The 24,261-nt window shown below is 47.8% G+C and overlaps 1 protein-coding gene across 2 annotated transcripts in view; it reads right to left on the bottom strand.

The window, feature by feature from the left end:
- ADAMTSL4 (ADAMTS like 4) overlaps positions 1 to 24,261 on the bottom strand; it is a 236,808-nt gene that overhangs the window by 6,899 nt on the left and 205,648 nt on the right. The window contains exons 9-16 of one of the 2 annotated variants that reach the window (XM_073567228.1): positions 12,884 to 12,992; positions 12,542 to 12,799; positions 10,825 to 10,954; positions 6,284 to 6,488; positions 2,269 to 2,442; positions 940 to 1,113; positions 667 to 846; positions 357 to 572 (exon numbers count right to left, since the gene is read on the bottom strand). In XM_073567228.1, coding sequence (XP_073423329.1) covers positions 396 to 572; positions 667 to 846; positions 940 to 1,113; positions 2,269 to 2,442; positions 6,284 to 6,488; positions 10,825 to 10,954; positions 12,542 to 12,799; positions 12,884 to 12,992 — 1,407 coding nt within the window. In that variant the 3' untranslated portion in view covers positions 357 to 395. The remainder of the gene's footprint in view (positions 1 to 356; positions 573 to 666; positions 847 to 939; positions 1,114 to 2,268; positions 2,443 to 6,283; positions 6,489 to 10,824; positions 10,955 to 12,541; positions 12,800 to 12,883; positions 12,993 to 24,261) is intronic. The other variant, XM_073567227.1, reaches the window with a different exon arrangement.

Genomic DNA, 24,261 nt, shown 5'->3' with positions numbered 1-24,261 from the left:
AAATGGAGCCAAGAGAGTCTGACATGCCAAGAATTTGGAAACTTTTTGAACTTTATGGAAACTTTTTAAACTTCTACATCAGCAAGAGAAGAGGTTTTGATCTTCTCATGCTCCACTCGAGATGATGTTAGTGAGGATATGGAGGTGCCATGATATAGGAGAGCTCATGGAAGCAAAAATTGGGAATATTTGTGTCACATAGTTAAGTCCACAACGCACATCAAATAAAGCCAGGACAGACATGCCACTAAGTTCAGCCACTACAGCTAATGTCTATAATGATTAGGAATGGGTTCTAATGATCAAGCCGCCATCATCGACTTCTGAGCACTGCAAAGCATTTCCGGTTTATTAACCTCTGAGCTGCTGGAGCGGTCGGCAAGGGTAATGTCAGGTCAAGGCTGGACGGTTCCCTCTCTCTCCTCACCTAGTACAGAGGAACAGGGCTGCGGATTACATGCTTTCTTCTCGTCTGGTTTAGAATCCAGGTCACACTGATGGCTGTAGGTGTTGTCAGCTGAAAGGCACCGCACCTCCCTTACCTGTATGCCACCTTCGCAAGACTGTGAACACTAGAGATCATTATGAAGAAAAAAAAAATCAAGAATAAGGTCAATGGTCTGAAACTGATTATAGATTACGATGGTGCCGATGTCCGCCACTCACGGTGCTCCAAGGCGTGGTGAACCAACGTGACCCGCAAGATCCGGCATTGCATGATTGTAGGCTTGGTGGCTTCTCTAGGTGAGAACACTCGGATGGATCGCTGATGTTAAAATCTGAGCCCATTTTACTGACACAGATCACATCACGTCTCTGCGAACCTTCATCACACTCTGCGGAGCACTGTAGCAAAGAAGGGATGAGACCCTATCAGTGAAAATGACCTTCATTTTTTGGGGGATGGGGGGATTTATGATTTAATGCTGGACTATGTACCTGAGACCAAGGTCCGGTGTACCACTTGATTGTCCGCTCACACGGCCCACTGTTGCATACTCGCATGTCGGAAGGTTTATTTCCTGGGCAGCCATCTTGGGAGTCATCATTGGGAGAACTCGAGAGACAAAAGACCGAACGGCGCTGGATCCCAGGACCGCATTCAGAAGAACACTGCAAATTGTGACACCCAAGAAGTATAACACATGAGAAATCCAAAAGGCATGGCCTGAGCATTCAACGGGTACTCAAGGGAGCAAAGCACTAAATGTCTCAATCCCACTTTAGTAGGTGTAAGGGGATCCAACTTCAAAGAGGTTGTGAAAAATTAGAAAATCACTTTCTGGATATAAAGCAACCATGTTTTTTCCAAAGGCTCTTTCCCATTTTTGGGTTTACTTTTTACGGCCTTTGTTGTGCGATAAAAATGACTCCTAAGAAGATTTTTCAGGTCAGCAAAATTACAGTGATACTAAACTTGTAAAAAAAAGTTCTGACCTTTTTGTACATATATATATAAAAAAAAATTAATAAAAATTGGTTGGTTTTGCCATTTTTCATAGACCTTTAACTATTTTTCTGAATTCTTTTTTTTCTGTGGAGCTGTATGAGAGCCTGTTTTTATTGTTTCTATTTTGGGGTAGTTACATTTTGAAAGCTTTTTATCACATTTTTGGGAAGAAGTGTGGCAACTCAAAATGGTCAATTCTGGTGTTTTACCTGTTTTTAGTCTATACAGCATTCACCTTTTTAGAGGTAAAATAATTTTTAGATTTTGATAAATTGAACTTTTACAGAAGCAGTGATAATGAATATGATTTTTTTATTTTTATTTTTGGATTGAAAAATTTAATTGTTTATTTTGCTAAATAAAAGAAAATACAATTATGATTTCTGAGCAACAATAAAGAAACAAACACAACACAATAATAAAACACAATTTTAAGTAAGAGAAAAAAAAGCCACGTGCAAAAATACAAGCTAATTCCTAAATCATAAATTACTGGAAAAAAGTTACATATTTTTTAAAAGTTTGTTTTTATTTTTAGTCTCCATAGGGGATTTGAACGTGTGATCGCTTGTATACAGCAATACCACATTTCCTAAGAAGCCCAGCCTGTGGATACGGGGGGGGGCCACTACGATTGCACTCCTTTAATGCCACTGTCAGAGATTGACAACCCAAATTGCAGTTGTAGCTCTCCACACTCATAGTCGGATATGGTGGAAGCCCCTTTTAAAGGTTATCCTCCAGCCCTGATGGCCATGTTCTGGGGTGGATATTAGTGTATATCTGCATAGGTTACACCATTATAAGAGTAGACTTACTGTGGAGCTCCAGTCATTGTGGAACCAGCTCCGGACGCAGGGACCCATATCGCACACCTCATTGTTCCTCGGGCGGAGACGGTTGCTGCATTCTCCTTCTCCGACAACGTCCCCATGATTACTGATACATCGGACGTGACGGGTCCTCTGGCCAAGGCCACACATGACTGAACACTGTGGGTAAAATATAAGTTATCATTATTATTTATTGTTATAGCGCCATTTATTCCATGGCGCTTTACATGTAAGGAGGGGTATACATAAAAACAAGTACAATAATGTTAAACAATACAAGTCATAACTGGTACAGGAGGAGAGAGGACCCTGCCCGCGAAGGCTCACAATCTACAAGGGATGGGTGAAAATACAGTAGGCGAGGGTAGAGCTGGTCATGCATCGGTTTGGTCGATCGGTGGTTACTGCAGGTTATAGGCTTGTCGGAAGAGGTGGGTCTTCAGGCTCTTTTTGAAGGTTTCGATGGTAGGTGAGAGTCTGATATGTTGTGGTAGAGAGTTCCAGAGTAGGGGTGATGTGCGAGAGAAATCTTGTATGCGATTGTGGGAAAAGGAGATAAGAGGGGAGTAGAGAAGGAGATCTTGTGAGGATCGGAGGTTGCTTGCAGGAAAGTACCGGGAGACGAGGTCACAGATGTTTGGAGGAGAAGGTTGTGGATGGCTTTGTATGTCATGGTTAGGGTTTTGTACTGGAGTCTCTGGCAATGGGGAGCCAGTGAAGGGATTGACAGAGGGGAGAAGCTGGGGAATAGCGGGGGGACAGGTGGATTAGTCGGGCAGCAGAGTTTAGAATAGATTGGAGGGGTGCAAGAGTGTTCGAGGGGAGGCCACAGAGCAGGATGTTGCAGTAGTCAAGGCGAGAGATTATGAGGGCATGGACTAGGGTTTTTGCAGATTTTTGGTTGAGGAATGAACGGATTCGTGAAATATTTTTGGGTTGTAGTCGGCAGGAAGTGGAAAGGGCTTGGATATGTGGTTTGAAGGAGAGATCAGCGTCAAGGATTACCCCGAGGCAGCGAGCTTGTGGGACTGGGGAGAGTGGGCAGCCATTTACCGTAATGGATAGGTTTGTTGGGGGGGTCACGTGAGATGGGGGAAAGATGATGAATTCTGTTTTGTCCATGTTAAGTTTCAGAAATCTAGCAGAGAAGAAGGATGAAATAGTGGACAGACATTGAGGGATTCTGGTTAGTAGGGAGGTGATATCTGGTCCAGAGATGTAGATCTGTGTGTCATCAGCATAGAGATGATACTGAAATCCATGAGATTCTATGGGCTGTCCCAGGCCAAAGGTGTAAATGGAGAAGAGCAGGGGTCCTAGGACTGAACCTTGTGGGACTCCGACAGATAGGGGGCGAGGTGAGGAGGTGGTGTGTGAGTGGGAGATGCTGAATGTCCGGTCTGTTAGGTATGATGAGATCCAGGATAGGGCCAAGTCTGTGATGCCAAGGGATGAGAGGGTCTGTAATAATAGGGAATGGTCCACTATGTCAAAGGCAGCCGACAGGTCCAGGAGGAGGAGGACAGAGTAGTGTTGCTTGCTCTTGGCGGTTAAGAGGTCATTGGTGACCTTAGTAAGGGCAGTTTCAGTGGAGTGGTGTGACCGGAAGCCAGATTGTAAGCGGTCGAAGAGGGAGCAAGAAGAGAGATGGGAGGACAGTTCAAGGTAGATGTGTTGTTCCAGTAGCTTGGAGGCATAGGGGAGAAGTGATATAGGGCGATAGCTAGATACAGAGGATGGGTCAAGAGAAGGCTTTTTGAGGATAGGTGTGATGAAGGCATGTTTAAAGCTTGAGGGGAAAACACCAGTTGTTAGTGATAGGTTGAAGAGATGGGTTAGGGTTGGGATGAAGACTGTGGTCAGGTTTGGGATGAAGTGGGAAGGGATCGGGTCAAGTGCACAAGTGGTGAGATGTGATCTTGAGAGTAGAGGGAAGACTCGATCTTCTGTAATGGTGGAGAAGTTGGTTTTGGAGGTGGAGGGCTGGGAAGTCGGGAGGAGGGGCTCTGGGGGTTGTTGACCAAAACTGTCTCTGATGTTATCAATCTTCTGCTTGAAAAATGAGGCAAAGTCTTCAGCTGAGATGAGTGGGGAGGGAGGAGGTGCTGGGGGACGGAGGAGAGAATTGAAGGTGTTGAATAACTGTTTAGGGTTGTGAGACAGGGAGGATATGAGAGATGAGAAGTAGGTTTGTTTAGCTGTGGCGAGTGTGGTCTTGAAAGTAGTGAGGGACTGTTTGAATGCGATGAAGTGCTCGTTGGAGTGGGATCTTTTCCATCTGCGCTCACCAGCCCTGGAAGCTCACCTCAGTTCTTTGGTCAGGTTGGTGTGCCAGGGCTGTCTGTTGATTTTGCGAGCTTTGGTATGTGTAAGTGGGGCAGCAGATTCCAAAGCTACAGCTATTGTGGTGTTATATAGAGCAGCAGCGTCAATCGGCATTGTGTAAGGAACTTATATCTGTGAGAGGGAGGAGGGATTCAGAGAATGAGTGTAGGTCAAGGTGTTTAAGATTTCTGCGAGGGTGTGAAAGTTTGTGGGGTGGGGATTGTAGACATGGAGTGGAGAGGGAAGAGAATGTGAGAAGGTTGTGGTCAGAGAGAGGAAGAGGTGAGTTAGAGAGGTTAGATCGGGAGCAGAGGCGCGTGAAGATGAGGTCCAGTGTGTGGCCATCTTTGTGGGTGGCTGTAGAAGACCATTGAGTGAGGCCGAAGGAGGAAGTGAGAGATAGAAGTTTAGTGGAAGCTGAGAGGGAAGTGTCAATGGGGATGTTGAAGTCGCCCATGATGATAGTAGGGATGTCCGCGGAAAGGAAATGAAGTAGCCAGGTGGTGAAGTGGTCAAAGAAGGTGGTGGCTGGCCCTGGGGGCGGTAGATGACAGCCAGTTGGAGGTTGGAGGGGGAGTAGATGCGCACAGAGTGCACCTCAAAGGAAGGGAGGGTAACAGAGGGTGGCAGTGGGATTGGGGTGAAGGAGCAGGTATCTGACAGGAGAAAGCCAACTCCTCCGCCATGTTTGCTGCTGGGGCGGGGGGTGTGAGAAAGGTGGAAGCCACCATATGAAAGTGCAGCAGGAGAGACTGTGTCAGAAGGGGTGAGCCAGGTTTCGGCGATGGCGAGGAAGGAAAGTTTGGTAGTAACAAAAAGATCATGGATGTAGGAAAGCTTGTTGCAGACAGAGCGAGCGTTCCACAGAGCTCCTGTTAGTGGGACTGGGGAAGCGGGGGCTGGGTGAATGGGTATAAGGTTGGAGTGGTTACGGAAGGTTGTGATAGAGCGTGGATGGGAGGTAGAAATGACTGTGGGAATGTGGTGAGGAGGACCAGGATTTGGAGAGATATCGCCCGCCGTGAGAAGGAGCAGAGAAAGTGTTAGCATGTGGGAGCAGGAGAGGGCATGAGGGGGCTGTCTGTGTTTGGAGACAGAGGATTGTATGTTAAGGAACAGTTTTGAGGAAGAGGTCAGGTGGATGGGGAGGATTGAAAAAGAGATGAACAGTTCCTTACTAGGAGTAGGGATTAGGGGAATTAGCAGAAAGTGAAGGATTATTGGGGTGAAAGTGAAAACAAATAGAAACATTGTTTACAGTGACTGTGTACAGTTACCTTCAGTTCCCTTCTGGTTCAATTCTGGTTTTAATTCTAACATTTTTCTTCACACTTCTAGAACACACTTATAGGAATCACACTGCAGACTGAAGTCTATGCAGACTTGAGTTATGCAATATATGTACAACTAAGTGCAGTCAGGTGTGAAGCAGAGAGGAGTGGTCTCTGCTCATCTTGGTCACACAATTAAGAGTGGACCAGATGCATATGATCAAGCCAGAGTAAACAAGGTCATAAATAACTCTGGGGTAAGCTGGGGTTAGCTGAAAGGCATACCATGTGAATGCTAGGTGCAGAGGCAAGTCTATGTGCAAAGCTGGGTGATGGACTATGTGCACTATCATCTCATTAATTATCTAGTTTCTCTACAGGCGGCATCCTCAGCAGTCCATTACCATGCTCCAGTTGCTTTGGATCTCCCAGTGGCTACAGATACGCAGTTGGCACGTCTGGGTGACATTCGGCTTGGCCAAGTTGCCACACCTTTGTGGGTGAACCATAGTGGTCCGATTGGCGTACATTTGTCGGCACAAGACTTGTCGGTGTTGTATCCCACTGCCACACGTCCTGCTGCAAACTGACCAGTTACCAACATCCCAGCTGAGAAGAAGCGAAGAACATGAAAAATTACATCCTGCCGGTGATCTATGAAAGTAGAAACATTTCATACGGTTCTCATAGTTGTTCTTTTGCTTCTACAAAATCTTTGATATCCTGTTCTTGGATAACAAAATCACCCAAATTGGATGAAATATTTCTTTCCAGAAAGCTGCCGGTGTACTATGCACTTTCCATGGTGACTCAGGCAGTTCAGCGCCTTCCAGTTCACATTGGCCAAGACCAAGACTGTCTGGCACGCAGAGCCCTTGGATAACAATTACGAACATTGAAGTTGAGTGAAAATGGCTATAAAATGAATATCAAGTAACTGAAAAGGTCGGCTTTCATGCTTGGAAAATTGGGGTCAGACCAAACCTCAGATCATTCCTTATCGCCAAGCCATGCTTATTTCCAACAGACCCTTTTCAAACCCTGTTGGCAGGTATCAAGTTGATGTATTTTATATTTTAAAATATATGGTCTGTTCTGTTTAATTATTTAATCCCTATAACCAATGCCAAATTAAACTGTGTTGACTCAGATCTGCTGAGTGAACTCTGCTACATCACTGAGCCAGCTCTGCTACATTCACTACTTGGCAGCCTCTGTTAAAAATTGCACCTTAGCTCTTATTTTCTGGTCTGCAATTTTCCCCTTCGGAAAAGTCATCAATATAATATCGGTGGTGGGTGTCTAACACCCGGCCACCCCACAGATCATCTGTTATTAACTCTGATGGCATTCCAATCTTAACACTAGATGGCAAAGCTCTGTCCAATATGTAATAGTTCCTGCCTAAAACTGCAGATCAGCTATTTACAGAGCACAGTGACTCAGCTTTGGTCTCTCAACCTTGAGTCAGTTATGCTACATCACTGTGCCTGCTCTGCTTTATTAAACTCTGATGCTGACTCGACTATTGCACAGATTTCTCGTCATTCAGTCTATTCGGCTACATCACTGTACTAGCTTTGCCATATTAAATTCTACACAGATACCTCATCGTTCAGTAAACTCTGCTACATCACTGTACCAGTTCTGCTACAATGAAATCAGTTGCTAACACAGCTCAGCTATATTGATTCCTTATTGCTGTGTTACCAGGGGACATTTCCAGCTCGGGGCTCAGTGGGGTCTCCACAATCTCTCCTACCACAATCTCTAGGGGGAAGCTATCGGGGTTAAGGCCCTTTTACATTTAGCGATGACCCAGTCAGGATCGCTGGTGCATCGCTAAATGATCGCTAGTGAGCTTTCAGCAATGCAGCAGCGACGCAGCGCACGATACTCACCTTTCACACACAGCGATCCAGACGTCCTCCCGCCCGCCTCCACGCGTCACTCGTCGTCACAGCAGGAAGCCCAGCAGGAAGCAGACGACGAGAAATGGAGCCGGACATTCTCGCGCGATCAGCGATGGACAGCGGGGGAGCCGGTCGGAGGTAAGTATCACACATAGCGATATTGCTAGCGATATCGCTATAACGTCACAAAACCAGTGACGTTTTAGCGATACTGCTATTGATATCGCTATGTGTAAAACCCCCTTTACACTCTGTCCCTAGGTTGGCGACCCGACCCCTATGGCAGGTATCCCTGACTTGGGATCTTCGGGTTCCACGCCCAGAACAACATTTACCTTGAGAGGATTGACCCTGGTCTTCCACAGGGACCAGAACAGGGGCAAGTCTCTTCCCAACACAGTCCCGTATGGAAGAGTCTTCACCACTCCCACAACGTTTAATGTCCCCATATGATGTCGAAAAATTAACCTCCGCAGTCGGGTATTCCCAGATTTCCCCATGGATACCCATCACCTCCACTTTCCGTCCTTTGGGGTAGACCCCGGCAACACGAGACCCATGAACCAAAGTCACTCTGCTCCCTGTGTCCAGGAGAGCCTCTGTTTGGTACCCATTCACTAGTACCTGGCACAGCTGGGGCTCACTGTCAGCGGTACAAACTGGCTGGGCATACATAGATACGCGGTGGGTATACCTGTAGTCCATGGGTTCAGACATCAGTGGGCAGTTGATAGCCACATGTTCGGACCCTTGACACCGCCAACACTTAATAAACACCCGCTGATCACCTCTCACCTTAGGGGTCTCCTCTTTACACCGCTGATCGCCCCTCACCTTAGGATCTCTTCTCGCAGGGCCACAACCTGCTGCAAAATCAGCTCATATGTTTTCTGCTGCTTCCACTGCAACTACAAGACAGTCCACGTCCAGTTCGCAACCAGACATATATCCTCTCGATTACAGTCTCTAAACACGCCAGTCCACCTCTGACCTGTTGCCGTGGGCGACTGCACCGCCATGTTAATGTTCTTACAGCTTTACACGATATCCTCCAGATGGCAGCTGGGAACCATAGCCTCCAGTTTACAGTCACTAAACACGCCAGTCCTCCTCTGACCAGTTGACATGGGCGATTGCACTGCTGTGTACGCTGTGGGTGCCAGGCTTTTCAGCTGCATTGGCTGTTTGACTCTACTGGCCTGTGTTGCCTCACACAGGTGGAGCTCTGCAGAGCCTTCTGCTCTGTACCTCTCCAAACACCAGATTGACACTGAACCCAACATACCCAAACCCTTTACTGCAGAGCTTTTAACTAGCAACCTGTGGCCTTCAGCCACATGGAAAACCCGGGCTGGGAATTTAATGGACTGCACGACTACCTTCTGTAGTCTGTTTCAAAACCTAAAAGCTCAGAGCAGGTTTTCCCTAAATCTGCTTTGGACGTCCAAGACCTATAATCACTTTAGTCTGCATTGCAACCACAGCGACGCCTGTGACTGCAATGCACTTTCATGGCCTCAATACGTCTCCATGCACATCCTAGGGGGAACACACAGCGACCCCTATATGTAACACCAGTCACTGCCTCACAGAGGCAATACAGATTTTGTTAGAGTGTAACAAAGTTTCAAAACTTTAACAGCAAGGGTAAATTTTCCCTGCAGCAGAAATTAAAGAGTAACTAAACTTTTAATTTGTATTTAACAATTTTCTTCAGCACGGAAAGTTCTGTAACTTTGCAAATCAATTTATTAGGTAATTTGTCTTCAATACATTGTGTTTTTTTTTCTCATCTATTTGGCTGCGTTGATATTAGAACATGCTCATTTGTAGTACAGATGCTGGCAGTGATGGGTCAGCACTTATCTCCTCCTCTGACTGTCTATCAGCCCAATCTCCTACAGCAGCTTATCCCCAGAGTTAGTAAGACTTTGTTGCTTCTTATCCCCAGAGTTATTGAGACTTAATGTCACGACTCTGTTGTTTGGTGTCCCAGGACCAGGGGTTCCTTCCCTGTCCCTAATGATAGGGGCGCCCTAGGTTGCCCTGCAACCCGGATTACGTCTTATGGTGAAGATGCTGGGGTCACGTACCTTGCCTTAACTCCTGAATACACCCTCAGTCTGTACCCTTCCTCCACCAGGGAAAAGGGGAGAAGTAGTGTACCCCAATCAGACTAACAAGGTAATACGAACAGGGATAAAAGGAAAATACCAATCATACAAATATATTCACTCATATAACAGAGTTATATGTCGGGGAGTGGAGGATGGGGTCAAGTAGGAGAAGAAAGGGGATTATAATACTCACAAAATCTAGCAGTCACAGATAAATCCACCAAACGCCTTTTCCAATAACAACCACCCACAACCTCCAGCGATGCAGCAAAAGCTTGCTCAGACAATGAGTGCTAGCCAGGACCCAGATTATATAGGAGATGGGAGTGGATAACAGTGCACAGCTGAGAGCCTTAATGCAGGAAAGCTTCTAGGAGCTCTCAAATGAGCAGATTAAACCCTGCACTGCTAAAAGAAATTTACACTGTTTAAGAAGAAGGTGAAGTGCTTCTAAACAGTGCAGGAGTAGGAGAAATCAGACACTGTGGTCTTCTAGCTCTTCTCTGTTGCGGTACACCCGTGACACTTAAAAGCTGACTCTTTAATTGCAAGCATCTGTACTGCAAATGAGTACACCCTGATATCAATGCAGCTGAAGGCACGCAAATATACTGAGCAGAAGCAGGAAGTCACATATGTGCACTTTTTTACAGTGAAGAAGACAAGTCCACTAATAAAGTGATTTGCAAAGTTTTATAACTTCCCATGCTGGACAAAATGATAAAAAAAAATTAATGTTTAGTTACTCTTTAAGCACTTCATGGTATTCAACGGCATCTATGAAATGCTGGGTCCTCTACAGAGCGTGCACTCTGTGTAGGTGCTCTGCTGTCACGCTGATGTTAAATGTTGGATATAGGTAATCTCAGAGTTTGTTATTCTTTATCAGGTATATATATAATGCTCTGCACTCACAATGCAGGGCAGGGCTGGGTGTTGCAGGCCTCCTCCTGAGGGAACGGCTTTGTTGATGAGTCACATTCATCCTCATTAACCTCATCCAAAGAACTCCTGGAGACGCACTGGTGAACGGGGTACCAGAACCCTAAAGAAAAAAAAAGTGTTACAGAGATAAAAAAAAATAATAATCCTGCCAAATAATCTCATGTATTTATATGGTAGAGTTCACAAGCAAAAAAAATGTGACCAAAAAATGTTTCAAGCCTTGGCTGAAGGAATCAAGACAAAGTGTGAGGAGCAAAGTTTGTGTGGGGCCTTCTTCCATGTTCCTTTTGAAATTAATAAAATAAAGTGCCATCCTGTGCCTAAATAAACTACTGTATAGTGCACCCATCCTACCAGACAACCCCGACATAAAGTTACTACTTAGTCCTTCAATTACCAGGCTTTATCTGCCCCGTTTTGGGACAGTCTTGGGGACCTGAAGTGCAAAAGGACTGGATGAACTCAACCATTAGTTGGGTTGAATGGTCAGTTATGGGTTGGCACTGGTTCACTTCTTACGATAGGTCATCAACCGCAGATCAGTGGGGGTCCAGATGCTTGATATTCCTGTGGCGCCCCCAGGAGTATGGTCGCCACAGTGGCATTGCCTTCCTCCAGGGAGGGTGATGTCAGGCTTGGAAGCAATGAAGGGTCTCTCTAGCAGTTAACCATAGCATGCAACACAGTTCCCACTCCAGGCCAGCAGAGGGAGCTCTGAACCTGAATTGGGGGAGGAGTGCGCTCTGAGGGCCAGGGAGGGAAATTAGTCAGTTCTGTGAGGAGGGCGAAGTGTGTAGACATGGAGAGAGAAGCTGGGGGACTGAGCAGAGTTGAGAGCTCGTTCCCAGCTGGAGCGCATGATCTGGAGCCTGGTCTCCATGGTTGTATGGATACTGAAGGTCCTGCAACAGAAACCAGAGGAATAGGAAGCTGTAAATGCTCTATTCCCACCTAAGACTCGGAGGCACAACAGCAACGGGTGAGCCAAGAGAAAAGATAGAAGGCTACAGCTGTCTGCCATACGAGGTAGATTTGAGAGAGAACAAGAAGGAGGAACTTCAGTGTAATACAGTACTGCATGTACCTCAAGTAAGCGCTAGGAAGCAGACTACACAACCTATCTGCAGAGAGAGAGATTCCTGAGTTGCTTCCAGGCTAATCAGCTCCTGTGCCATCTGTAATCTGGACCCTGGACTGCACTTACAAAGTAAAGGTAAAGAAACTACATTCCGCTGTGTCCTTGACTTCTTTCTGCAACTTCTCCAGCACTGCTACATCTCTGTGCCAGACACTGCACCCTCTTCCCCAACACCGATCTACACTGCCCTGGGATTACAGCCCTGCCTGTGGAAGGGCTACACCATCATTGCTGCACCACACCATCTGTCACAGAGGATCTGTCTGCAGCGTCGGCTTAACATCTTCTTTGCCGAATACCACAGGTGGCGTCACGAATCACTCATAAACTTTATTCCACCACTCTACCCCCTTTTACATGGGCGCCCAGGGCCATGGACCAGGTCACCGCTGCTGTGACATTCCCCTCTGAGAGACCGGCCCGGTACCGAGTACCCCACTGCCCTGGGAGGGCGACCCATTCCCATTGATTGGTTGTTTGCTCCAGTGGTGGCCAAATGTCTGGATTTGTACGGGACAGCTCCGTTCAATGTGTAGCAGGCCCACTCACCTTTCCCACAGGTAACCGAGCATGGCGTATTTCCAACACGTCTCCAGAAAAACTGAGGTTGCTCTGGCCAATAGTGGACAGGGGGAGCAGAAAGAGGAGGGATGCGGATGTTGCGCTGCAAAGTGCCAGCTGGCCGGACTGGAGTTGGTGGTGGCTTTGCTTGAGGCGGTGGGACAACTCGGGGACGTTCCTCCACAGGGTGATTTCGTATGTTGGTCTGTGGCAAGAAATCGCTAGAAGCCACTGACCTCAGAGATCCTACAGAGAGAAAATATGTTACGTAAAAGTTAGAACCTGGATGAAACCCGATGGTGAGGTCCATGGTCAACCCGGGGCTCTTACCGTATTCCTGCGATGGGACGTGGGAGACATGACCGGGGTTATCAGAGATGGAGGGTGAGGAGACAAAATACTGAAATGAGACTCCAGGATTATCTTGCTGAAATATCATCTGTAATGGAAATGGAAAAAAGTTAGGTGCGTAGACCCTTGAGCATGCAAGGAATTGTAGTTTGGCTACAGCTGCAGTAAGAGGTGTTTGGCACTAGGTGGTACTGCAGCCCCTATGTATGTTGTGTCAGGAAAACTCGACATACTGATCAAATGTGATCGCTATAATTGCACAGGACTGCACAATTCAACTTTTAATTACACAGGACTGCACGATGTGACACAAGACTCGTTAGTCCTGCAGGTCATTGCTCTGGATGCTAGAATGTCATTACCATCATATGAGATGAGCAATACGATTAATGACCTGTGATACAGACTTTCCACAGGGGGCAGAATGTTCATGATATGTAATTGGGCAAGGTTTATGTACACCTCACTCAAAAGTTGGCATTGCTGGGTGTTATGTGAGTGGTCTGGGGGTGTAGTTTAAATGTTCATTATTTTTTTTATTGAAAGGCTAGTAGGCACGCAGACTTTAGACCAGATCTGTTACTCTCTCCTTACCCTCCATGTGTCGTGTGGGGTCTGTCACTCTCTCCCTGTCCGTCACGTATAGTGAGGGGTCTGTCACTCTCTCCCTGCCCTCCATGTGTAGTATGGGGTCTGGCACTCTCTACCTGTCCTCCATGTGCAGTGTAGGGTCTGTCATCTCTACCTGCCCTCCATGTGTAGTGTGGGGTCTGTCATCTCTCCCTACCCTCCATGTGTAGTGTGCGGTCTGTCATCTCTCCCTGTCCTCCATGTGTAGTGTAGGGTCTGTCATCTCTACCTGCCCTCCATGTGCAGTGTGGGGTCTGTCATCTCTCCCTGCCCTCCAAATATAGTATGGGGTCTGTCATCTCTTCCTGCCCTCCATGTGTAGAGTGGGGTCTGTCACTCTCTACTTGTCCTCCATTAGTGTGGGGTCTATCACTCGTGATGTTGTCACATCTCCTGCTGTTTGTGGGCTGTTGCCCTTGTTTGCATTCTTTGCCTAGTAACAGTGATGTAGGGGAGAGGAGGAGTCGGGGGAGGGACGTGGGGAGGAAGGAGGAAGTAACGAATAAAGAAAAAGCACGGCCTGGCAGCCAAGCACTAGCACATCGGTGTATGTCTCTGAATTCTTTATCGCCGACATCACGACACTACAACTGGCGACGAGGAAGCGTTCATTCATCAGCCACAGGTATTTCAGTCCCACGAACAGCCTACAAGGCTATCAGCACTCACTATGGCTTGTCTACCCGCATTTCCTGCTTTTGATGTGCATCAGTCCCAAGCAAACCTGGCAGTATCTTGGGATAAATGGCTAAAGCGATTCGAGATATTTCTGCAAGCCATGAATGTCTCTGATGATACCCGGAAAAAAGCCATGCTGTTACACTACGCAGGGGAGCAGGTTTACGATATATTCACTACTCTGCCGAATACAGGGGAGGACAAGGACTATGAGCTCAGCAAAGCTGCGTTAAGCAAGCACTTCTCCCCTCACAGAAATCCGGCATTTGAAATTTTTAAGTTCAGGCAGTCAAAGCAGTCGCCAACAGAAAGCATGGCTGAGTATCATGTCCGGCTACGACACCTTGCAGCGCACTGTGAATTTGCGGAAGTAGACAAAGAAATCCAAATGCAGATCGTACAAGGAAGGATGTATTTCCTCCAAGTTAAGGAGACAAGCACTCAGAGACCCCACCATGACGTTAGCGAAGTTGCTAGATACAGCGCGTATAAATGATGCTGCAGACAAACAAGCTAAACTGATAGAGAACATCGAGCATGAGCCAGACGCGACATCTTCTATAGCAAAGCTTACACAGAAACCAAATGTGCCTCGCACGCAGGCAGCCACATGTTACAACTGCGGTGGATCGTATCCTCACCAGAATGTCTGCCCAGCAAAGGGAGGAACTTGTCATAATTGCGGAAAGCAAAATCATTTTGCAAAGGTGTGTAGATCCAAGCCACAATCTCCTCATACCACCGCACAACCTAGGCCACCGAAGATCCAAACACTGCAGATTAATGACGAGTCCCACAGCACCTATTTATTCTCCGTGACGGAAGAGGGATCTAATACTGTGCACGCAGTTACTAATCCAAAACGAGTAATCCTAGTGAATGGCAATCCAATAGAAGCCCTGGTGGACACGGGGGCATCAGTCAACGTCATCAATCATACAGTCTACAACCAGCTCCTAAACAAACCTACTCTACAAAGTACTAATATAAAGATTTTTCCTTATGGCTCAGCAGCTGCACTGCCCCTGTGCGGAAAATTTCAGTCAGAAGTTGCAGCTGACGGAAAGTCCATCACTGACACCTTTTATGTGGTAGAATGCTCTGCGGACACACTTCTCAGCTGTACCAGTGCAATATCTCTGGGCCTTGTGAACCTTGTCAACAGCATTACAGGTCCTTCGGCCCACCACATTATGCAGAAGTACCCAAAGCTCTTTAAAGGCCTAGGTAAGCTAAAGGATGTTCAAATAAAATTGCATATAGATCCGTCAGTACAGCCCTCTATTCAGCCCCACAGGCGCATTCCATTCCATGTCCGCAAGCTTGTGGAGCAAGAACTGCAAGACCTGGAGGCGTCCGATGTCGTCGAACGCGTTGAAGGCCCGACCCCCTGGGTTTCACCAATCGTTGTTGCACCTAAACCGAAGCAGCCAGGTAAAATCCGACTATGTGTGGATATGCGCCACGCCAATCGGGCGATCCAAAGAGAAAGGCACATCACGCCCACTATTGATGACATTCTCGCAGACCTGAATGGTGCGAAGGTATTTTCAAAAATTGACCTAAACTCAGGCTATCATCAACTTGAATTGCATCCAGACTCCAGGTACATTACAACTTTTAGCCCGCATGTGGGCCTGCGCAGATTTAAGAGATTGAACTTTGGCATCTCATCGGCTGCAGAAATTTTTCAGAATATCATCAGCCAGGTTCTGTCTGGCATTGCAGGAGTCCTCAACGTCAGTGATGACATTCTCATTTATGGCACAACCCAAGAGGAACATGACAATCGCCTAGAACAAGTGTTTCAAAGACTCCAAGCCTGCAATCTCACTGTCAATCCGTCGAAATGTGAATTTAACCAAAAATCATTAACTTTTTTTGGATACATCTTTTCTGAACAAGGAGTTTCAGCTGACCCACAGAAAGTGGCTGCCATAAAATCGGCTAGCCCACCGCAAAATGTGTCAGATGTTCGCAGCTTCCTAGGACTGGTCACATACTGTGGGTGATTTATACCTGACCTAGCCACTGTTCCAGAACCTCTGCGAAAGCTCACAAAGAAAGACTCTCCGTGGACATGGGGTACTGAGCAGCAAGCAGCTTTTGACGCATTGAAAACCAATCTAACCAGCGACACTGTCATGGCCTATTTTGATCCGTCAAAACCCACACAGCTACTGGTGGATGCTAGTCCAGTAGGCCTAGGGGCAATTCTCACACAAGTGTCTAGCGCAGGCGACATATCCACAATCTCATATGCCAGCAAGACACTAACGGATACAGAGCAGCGATATTCACAAACAGAGAGAAGCCCTGGCAGTTGTGTGGGGGTGCCTTCATTTCCATTTATACCTTTTTGGACATCAATTCAAAGTGATAACTGACCACAAGCCACTCGTTCCAATTTTCAATAAGCCCTCGTCAAAGCCTCCCCCGCGTCTTGAACGCTGGTTGCTCCGCTTACAGAACTATCATCTCCAGTTGAGATACGAGGCGGGAGCTGGAAATCCCGCAGACTATTTCTCGAGACACCCAGCACCACAGCCCACCACAGACGACATCCCCGCGACGATTCTGGCGGAGGAGCATGTCAACTTTGTCGTCGCCCATTCGGTACCGAAAGCTATGACCATACAGGAAATTAAGCAAGCGCTGGATGCCGATCACCAACTTCAATTTGTGATAGAGACGGTTCGGTCCAAGAACTGGAGCAGTTTTCTCGCTGAGGCCCGCCTTCACCCTCCTGATCAGGCTGGGTACCTGGAGGTTTTCTATAACGCGAGACATTCACTATCAGTATCAGACTCAAATATGCTCTTAAGAGATAATCGCCTGGTGATACTTCAGAAACTTCAGAGCAGGGTACTGGATCTGGCACATGAAGCTCATCAAGGGGTCGTGAAAACGAAGCAGCTACTTCGGGAGAAAGTGTGGTTTCCCGGACTTGACAAAAAGGTAGAGGCACTCGTTGAAACATGCATACCGTGCCAAGCCACTACAGTTGCCCATAGACGTGCACCATTACAAATGACACCCCTGCCAGCCGGCCCATGGATAGCTGTTAGCATCGATTTCTGCAGTTTACCAGATAGCTCCTATCTGCTGGTGATCATGGATGACTTTTCAAGGTTTCCAGTCATCGAACATGTTTCTACAACCTCGGCCAAGGCTGTTTTACCAAAATTAGACAAGATCTTCTCAGCATATGGCATACCTGAGATCGTGAAATCTGACAATGGACCGCCTTTCAATAGCACAGACTTTCAGTCCTTCGCAACCTACCTGGGTTTCACACACCGGAAAATAACTCCTTGCTGACCTCAGGCCAACGGTGAAGTCGAACGATTCATGCAATCGCTCAACAAGACCCTAAGGATTGCTACCATGGAGCACAAGGACTTACAGCAAGAGTTGAACGCATTCCTCAGACAGTACAGGGCTACACCCCACTCTACAATGGGAATACCACCTGCAACGGCACTGTTCAACAGGCCCTTACGGGTCAAACTTCCAAGCATTCCAGCAATCTCCGTCCAGACCCCGATTTCTATCAATGACTCCATATCAAAGGAAAAGATGAAACGGTATGCAGATAAGCGCAACCATCGAGGCACACAGCCGGCAATACAGGTGGGCGATTGGGTCCTGGCACAAAGGTTAAAAGCGACTAGCAAGTTTGTGTCACCGTACTATCCGGAACCCTTTCAAGTTATAGACGTTAAGGGCACCATGGTTACTGCCCGGAATCAAAGTCGTCAGGTCACACGGAATGTGTCCCACTTTAAAAAACTCCGGGGCCACGTCCCAAAAACCACGCCTAGTGAGGAAGTGGAGAGCGACGACTCCCTGCCAGAGACTGGAGATGCCGTAAGCCTAACAGGGGATGTCTCCGGGGATACTCAGGACTCATCTGGTGATGGGCTGTCTCACCGCTATCCGACTAGGACCTATCGAAGACCACCTGCCCACCTTACAGACTATGTTCTGCAGTGAGACTTAATGTTTGAACGACAATATTCTTCAAATGTTTCAGTTTTTTTTTGTTGTGAGAAAAGAAGAGGTGTGATGTTGTCACATCTCCTGCTGTTTGTGGGCTGTTGCCCTTGTTTGCATTCTTTGCCTAGTAACAGTGATGTAGGGGAGAGGAGGAGTCGGGGGAGGGACGTGGGGAGGAAGGAGGAAGTAACGAATAAAGAAAAAGCACGGCCGGGCAGCCAAGCACGAGCACATCGGTGTATGTCTCTGAATTCTTTATCGCCGACATCACGACACTACAACTCTCTACCTGTCCTTCATGTGCAGTGTAGGGTGTGTCATCTCTCCCTGCCCTCCAAGTGTAGTGTGGGGGTCTGTCATCTCTACCTGCCCTCCATGTGTAGTGTGGGGTCTGTCATCTCTACCTGCCCTCCATGTGTAGTGTGGGGTCTGTCATCTCTCCCTGCCCTCCAAGTGTAGTGTGGGGTCTGTCATCACTACCTGCCCTCATGTGTAGTGTTGGGTCTGTCACTCTCTCCCTGCCCTCCATGTGTAGTGTGGAGTCTGTCACTCTCTCCCTGCCCTCCAAGTGTACTGCATGGTCTGTCATCTCTTCCTGCCCTCCATGTGTAGAGTGGGGTCTGTCACTCTCTCCCTGCCCTCTATGTGTAGTGTGGGGTCTGTCACTCTCTACCTGTCCTCCACGTGTAGTGCAGGGTCTGTTACTCTTTCCCTGTTTTCCATGTGTAGTGTGGGTCTGTCATCTCTACCTGTCCTCCATGTGTAGTGAGGGTTCTGTCACTCTCTACCTGTCCTCCATGTGTAGTGTGGGGTCTGTCACTCTCTTACTGTCCTCCATGTGTTGTGTGGGGTCTGTCATTCTCTACCTGTGGGTCGCCCTCTCAGGGCTGTGGGGTACTCGGTACCGGGCCGGTCTCTCAGATGGGAATGTCACAGCAGCAGTGACCCGGTCCGTGGCCCTGGGCGCCCAAGTAAAAGGGAGATTGAATGGTGAAATGTAGTGGAAATGAATAGTTCGTGACGCCACCTGTGGTGTTCGGCAAGGGAGGTGTTAAGCCGACGCTGCATGCAGATCCTCTGGGACTGATGGTATGGCGCAGCAAAGATGTTATAGCTCCCCACAGGTGGAGCTGTAGTCCCAGGGCAGTGTAGATGTAGAGGCCAAGGGAAGGCATAGGTGAGGCAATGTCGAGCACCAAGATGTAGCAGTGCCGGGTGTGTTGGCGCCGGAATAAATGGAGGACACCAGAACATGCAGTTCCAAAGCTTTACTCACAGTCTGTTGTACAAACAGGTGCCTGCCTCCGTGTCGTGTCCTCCGGGTCAGGGACTCAGTCAACCTCCAGGCCAGATGGAATACTCCTTTCCAACACTTCGCCAACATGTGTCTTTCTGAACGTCTCCTCTTATAGCGCCTTTAGATGAAGTACTCCTAATACTGAGCTACACTGGAGTTCCTCCTGTCCGATGTTCCTATGAACTCTACTTGTACGGCAGACAGCTGTAGCCTGTTTCGGGGACTTCTTGCTACTAAGTCCCGGCTCACTATCCAGTTGCTGTTGTGCCCCCAAGTCTTGTGTGGGAATAAAGCGGTCACTACTTCTATTCCTCCGGTGTCTGCTGCAGGACCATTAGTATCCATACAACCTTGGGGACCGGGCCCCGGCCTTGCGCTTAGAACTTCTAGGAAGGGTTCTCCTCTAACCCACGTCCTCTGTTCTCTTTTTCTCCTCACGTTCCGTACTAATCCTTTCTTTCTATGGAGAATCAGGCTTTCAGTCTATGTTGCTCCCTCTCTTCCTTTCCCATGCCAGCAGACCCAGGTCACTGGGATCTGCTGCAGCACTTCCATCCATCTATCCCTCTCTCCGGGGATCTTCTTCTCTCCAGCTCTCTAATCAACTGACTTTCAATCCTCAACTCTTCCCGCTCCTTGTAACGTAAACTAACTCCACCCACCTCCCAGCACGTTTCGTGTTCCAAGCAGGGAGCCACCAATGGGTGCTTTGCTACACTCCAAGCAGGGAGCCGCCGAAGTTGGTTTGCTACACTACTTTGCGGTGTGGGGTGCAGATGTTGGAGCGTGGTTGGGAGTTTCCACCTTACCTGGATGGTGGGATACCACACCTCAGGAGGAGGTGCAGTACCTCTGTGGCGACTGAGCCTCAGGGTCGCCACATACCCCCCCATTAAACACAGCACGTCCGCGGGCTGCAAGGCAAACAAAGTTGACAATACAGGAACATACAAAATTTTTATATTGCATAATAAACAGTTCTTATCTAATCTCAATATGAGAGGCACTGTTTCTTGAACGTTACAAACAAGTTAACTTTCTATCTATATTTAAAGTTATGCTACCTAATTCAAAGTGCTATAGGAACAGATTTACTATCACTCGAGCAACACATTTGCTAGTGACACATTTCTTCTCCGTTTACCTTTCACATTTTTATTTAACTCTCACATCTTTATTCAAACTCTGTAACATAGTCACTGTATTTCTTTCTCAATTAGACCATATAAAATCTGTCATTAATACTTTCACTACACACTATCATTGTCTAGCTTCTTATTCAAAAAATATTAAGCATTATCAATAAGTGCAAAGAGTAGACACTGGTCCGGCCATTATGTCTTGAAATGTCCTTATTCCGAGGTAGTCCTTGTTCAAGGGAAGGTTCCTATGTAAAACCAAGAGAGAGCACCTAAAGAGGTGCAAACTATTTACATTTACAGTTCCGGATCACTCAGCGTCCATGATCTCCACAGTTCAAGTGCAAAGGCTACCAATGTAACTAGGCAACAACTGGATCAACAGATAACATAATCAAAAATAGAAAGATAATAGAAAAACTGAAAAAACAGGCACAATGGTGCAAATACCCTCCTGGGCAACAAAGTTAGTTTACTGTAAATTACTAGTGGTGATCCCCTCCTGGGGTTCTGGAAGCTGATTGCTTGGGCTGCTTCCAGGGGAGATGCTCTGGGTATCCTCCAGATGCAATTGCAGTGGTCGAGGATGCTGCCTGAGGTACAGCAGGGGTGATGACTTCAGCAGTTGTTGGTGATGTCTCGGCTACCAGGAATTCAGCAGGAGTAGCAGCTGGTACTAAGGGATACCGTCCCTCGTTGGTGGGTGATGCTGTCACTCTGATCCTTGGTCTAACATCTGGGGAGGCCTCAGCCTGTTGGCGTTGGTAGGAGGCCACGCGGGGGCTTTGTGGCCAAGGGATCACATGGTACGTTTCAATGCCCCAAAACGGCTCAGACTCTTCCAGGCCCTGAAGGTGTCGTATGGTATGTGCCTGTTCCAACTGCACCCTCCTCAGCAAGGATTTCTTCCATTTCCCCATCTCCGTCAGCCTAGGGCCCGTGGATGACTCCTCCAACACCCCCATTTCAAGCTCTAACAAGCCAGCCTCCGACAGTGAGAATTCAGGGGATAGCCCGTTAGGAGGGCCAGCATCTATACCTGGTGCCTCCCGGTGGTGCAGTCCCATTCCCGGTGTAGGCACAGTGCGGGCCCAAGTGGCATCAGTGGTGGCTGTAGTTGTCCGATCCACAGGAATGTCCGGTGAGACCTGCGCAGCCACGGAAGGTACAGACGGGAGCTCCCCTTCCTCCACTTCAGCTTCCTTGGCAGCATGGAGCAGCAGGGAGATGCCCACAGGCACTGCTGGGGTCATGGCGGCCGTCTCAGGTGCTACAGGGTCTTCCTGGGGGAGATTCGGTACAGCGGTGACAGGTACCGGTGTTGCTGGTACCGCAGGTGCAGGCCACTCCTGGGCCCGCTGCCGGTTAGTCCATAACGCTTCCTGCCTCAGTCGCAGGCGGCACATCAGCTGGGCTATCTCATCCTCCAGCTGTTGGCGGTGCATCCTGGAAGCCGGGTCAGAGACTTCAGCCATGGCGCCTGGGGAGATTCAGCTCGACCTCCTCACGCTCCGCAGGCTTCTTCCCTTCTCCTTCCAATATGGCGTTCTGGCGTTCTTCTTCCTGCCTCGGCTCTTTTCCCGCCACTGGCCTCCGCTCCTCCTTCTGGGGGCGGCGTCTTCTTCCAACTCCTCCATACCAGGCCAGTATACGAACCCCTCAGAGGGGGGGCCATGTTGCTGTCGCATAGAAGTTCAGAAAGGGGAGGCCCAGGACAGTTCGCAGTCTTTTCTTAGGACCACCCATGTTGTCACGCCCTTCTTCACCGCGCCAGCGGCCATTTTTAGTGTTCACTTTACAGTCTATTAAATTGGGTCTTCTGCACATTTTCAAAAACTTTGAATCTTAGGCACATAGAACCCGATGGCATCGGGTCTCGTCATCCTGTTCGTGACATCAAGTTTGGGTCGCCCTCCCAGGGCTGTGGGGTACTCGGTACTGGGCCGGTCTCTCAGATGGGAATGTCACAGCAGCAGTGACCCGGTCCGTGGCCCAGGGCGCCCAAGTAAAAGGGAGATTGAATGGTGAAATGTAGTGGAAATGAATAGTTTGTGACGCCACCTGTGGTGTTTGGCAAGGGAGGTGTTAAGCCGACGCTGCATGCAGATCCTCTGGGACTGATGGTATGGTGCAGCAAAGATGTTATAGCTCCTCACAGGTGGAGCTGTATTCCCAGGGCAGTGTAGATCTAGAGGCCAAGGGAAGGCGTAGGTGAGGCAATGTCGAGCACCAAGATGTAGCAGTGCCGGTTGTGTTGGCGCCGCAATAAATGGAGGACACCAGAGCATGCAGTTCCAAAGCTTTACTCACAGTCTGTTGTACAAACAGGTGCCTGCCTCTGTGCCGTGTCCTCCGGGTCAGGGACTCAGTCAACCTCCAGACCAGATGGAATACTCCTTTCCAACATTCCGCCAACATGTGCCTTTCTGAACGTCTCCTGTTGTGAGTTCATTTTCCGGTCCACCAGTTGTGAGTTCTCCTTCCAGGCTCCCTCTGGTGGTAACTGGAGGTAGTGAGGCTGATTTAATCAGTAGACATCTGCCACCTGATAATGAGGAGGACGATTGGACCTCAGGAATCTCAGACTGGATTTAAGACAGGCGACGCCCTAGTCTGGTGCTGGTGATTCCTTCTGGCTTGTCAGGTCTTTGTTTTCAGCTCTGTTCCAGTCATCTAAAGCTAAGTTTTTCTGCTAATGTTCACACTTGATTTTATTGGTCTATTCAGTTTTTTGCGCAGTCAGCCAGCCCCGGCTGGGGATGCGCTAAATTTCCACTCTTATTTATCTGTATTTGCCAATTTGCTTTTTCTCCCTTATTAGATTGGCCTCTTTTTGCTCTGTCTCAGAATATTTCAGAGTGCTGATATAGTGGGAGAAGTCTAGTGACTTCAGGGTTAATTTTGCTATCAGAAGTGTTGGACTTTATTTTTGTAGGGTTTTTTTGCAGATTGCAGACAGTGTCTTTCCTTTCCTATCCTTTCTAGTTAGTTTGGGCCCCATCGTTTGCTCAGCCTATTTTCCTGCCTGTGTTTGTGCTTTCATCTTGTTTCACCGTCAATACATGTGTGGGGGCTGTCTTTCCTTTGGGGTCTGCTCTGGGGCAGTTAGTTTTCCCCTTTTCTTGCTTCAGGCTTATTTAGTCATCCGGCTGTGACGAAGCGTCTAGTACCATCGTAGGTACGCTCCACGGCTGCTGCTAGTTGTGTGGTTAGGATCAGGGATCTGCAATCTGCATAGTTACTAACCTCTCTGGTTTTCTGTGACTTAGCTTGTTTTGTTATTTTTTCTCCTCGGTGACCCATTCATAACAGAATCACCAGCCATACCGCAGATTCTAGGGTACTCAAAATCAGGAAAAAGTTGTTAAAAAAAAAAAAGTGTCAGAATTTTTTTTTTTTATTTATTTTTTCCTCTTTTTTTCTGGGGCCGTAGGAGGATTTTTTTTTCCCCTAATGGAGATTAAGCAATTGTCTGATCGTGTGGAGCAACTTGCTGCACAGGGAATTTCCACCTACCTCATTCAGTCACATGCTGCTGAACCTAAGATCCCTACTCCTGATGTGTTTTCTGGGGATCGGTCTAAATTTCTGAATTTTAAGAATAATTGTAAATT

This window comes from Dendrobates tinctorius, unplaced genomic scaffold (assembly GCF_039654945.1).
Source record: "Dendrobates tinctorius isolate UK_male_01 unplaced genomic scaffold, ASM3965494v1 ptg000019l, whole genome shotgun sequence".
NCBI lineage: Eukaryota > Metazoa > Chordata > Amphibia > Anura > Dendrobatidae > Dendrobates > Dendrobates tinctorius.
This window is presented reverse-complemented; position numbering and strand designations above follow the sequence as displayed.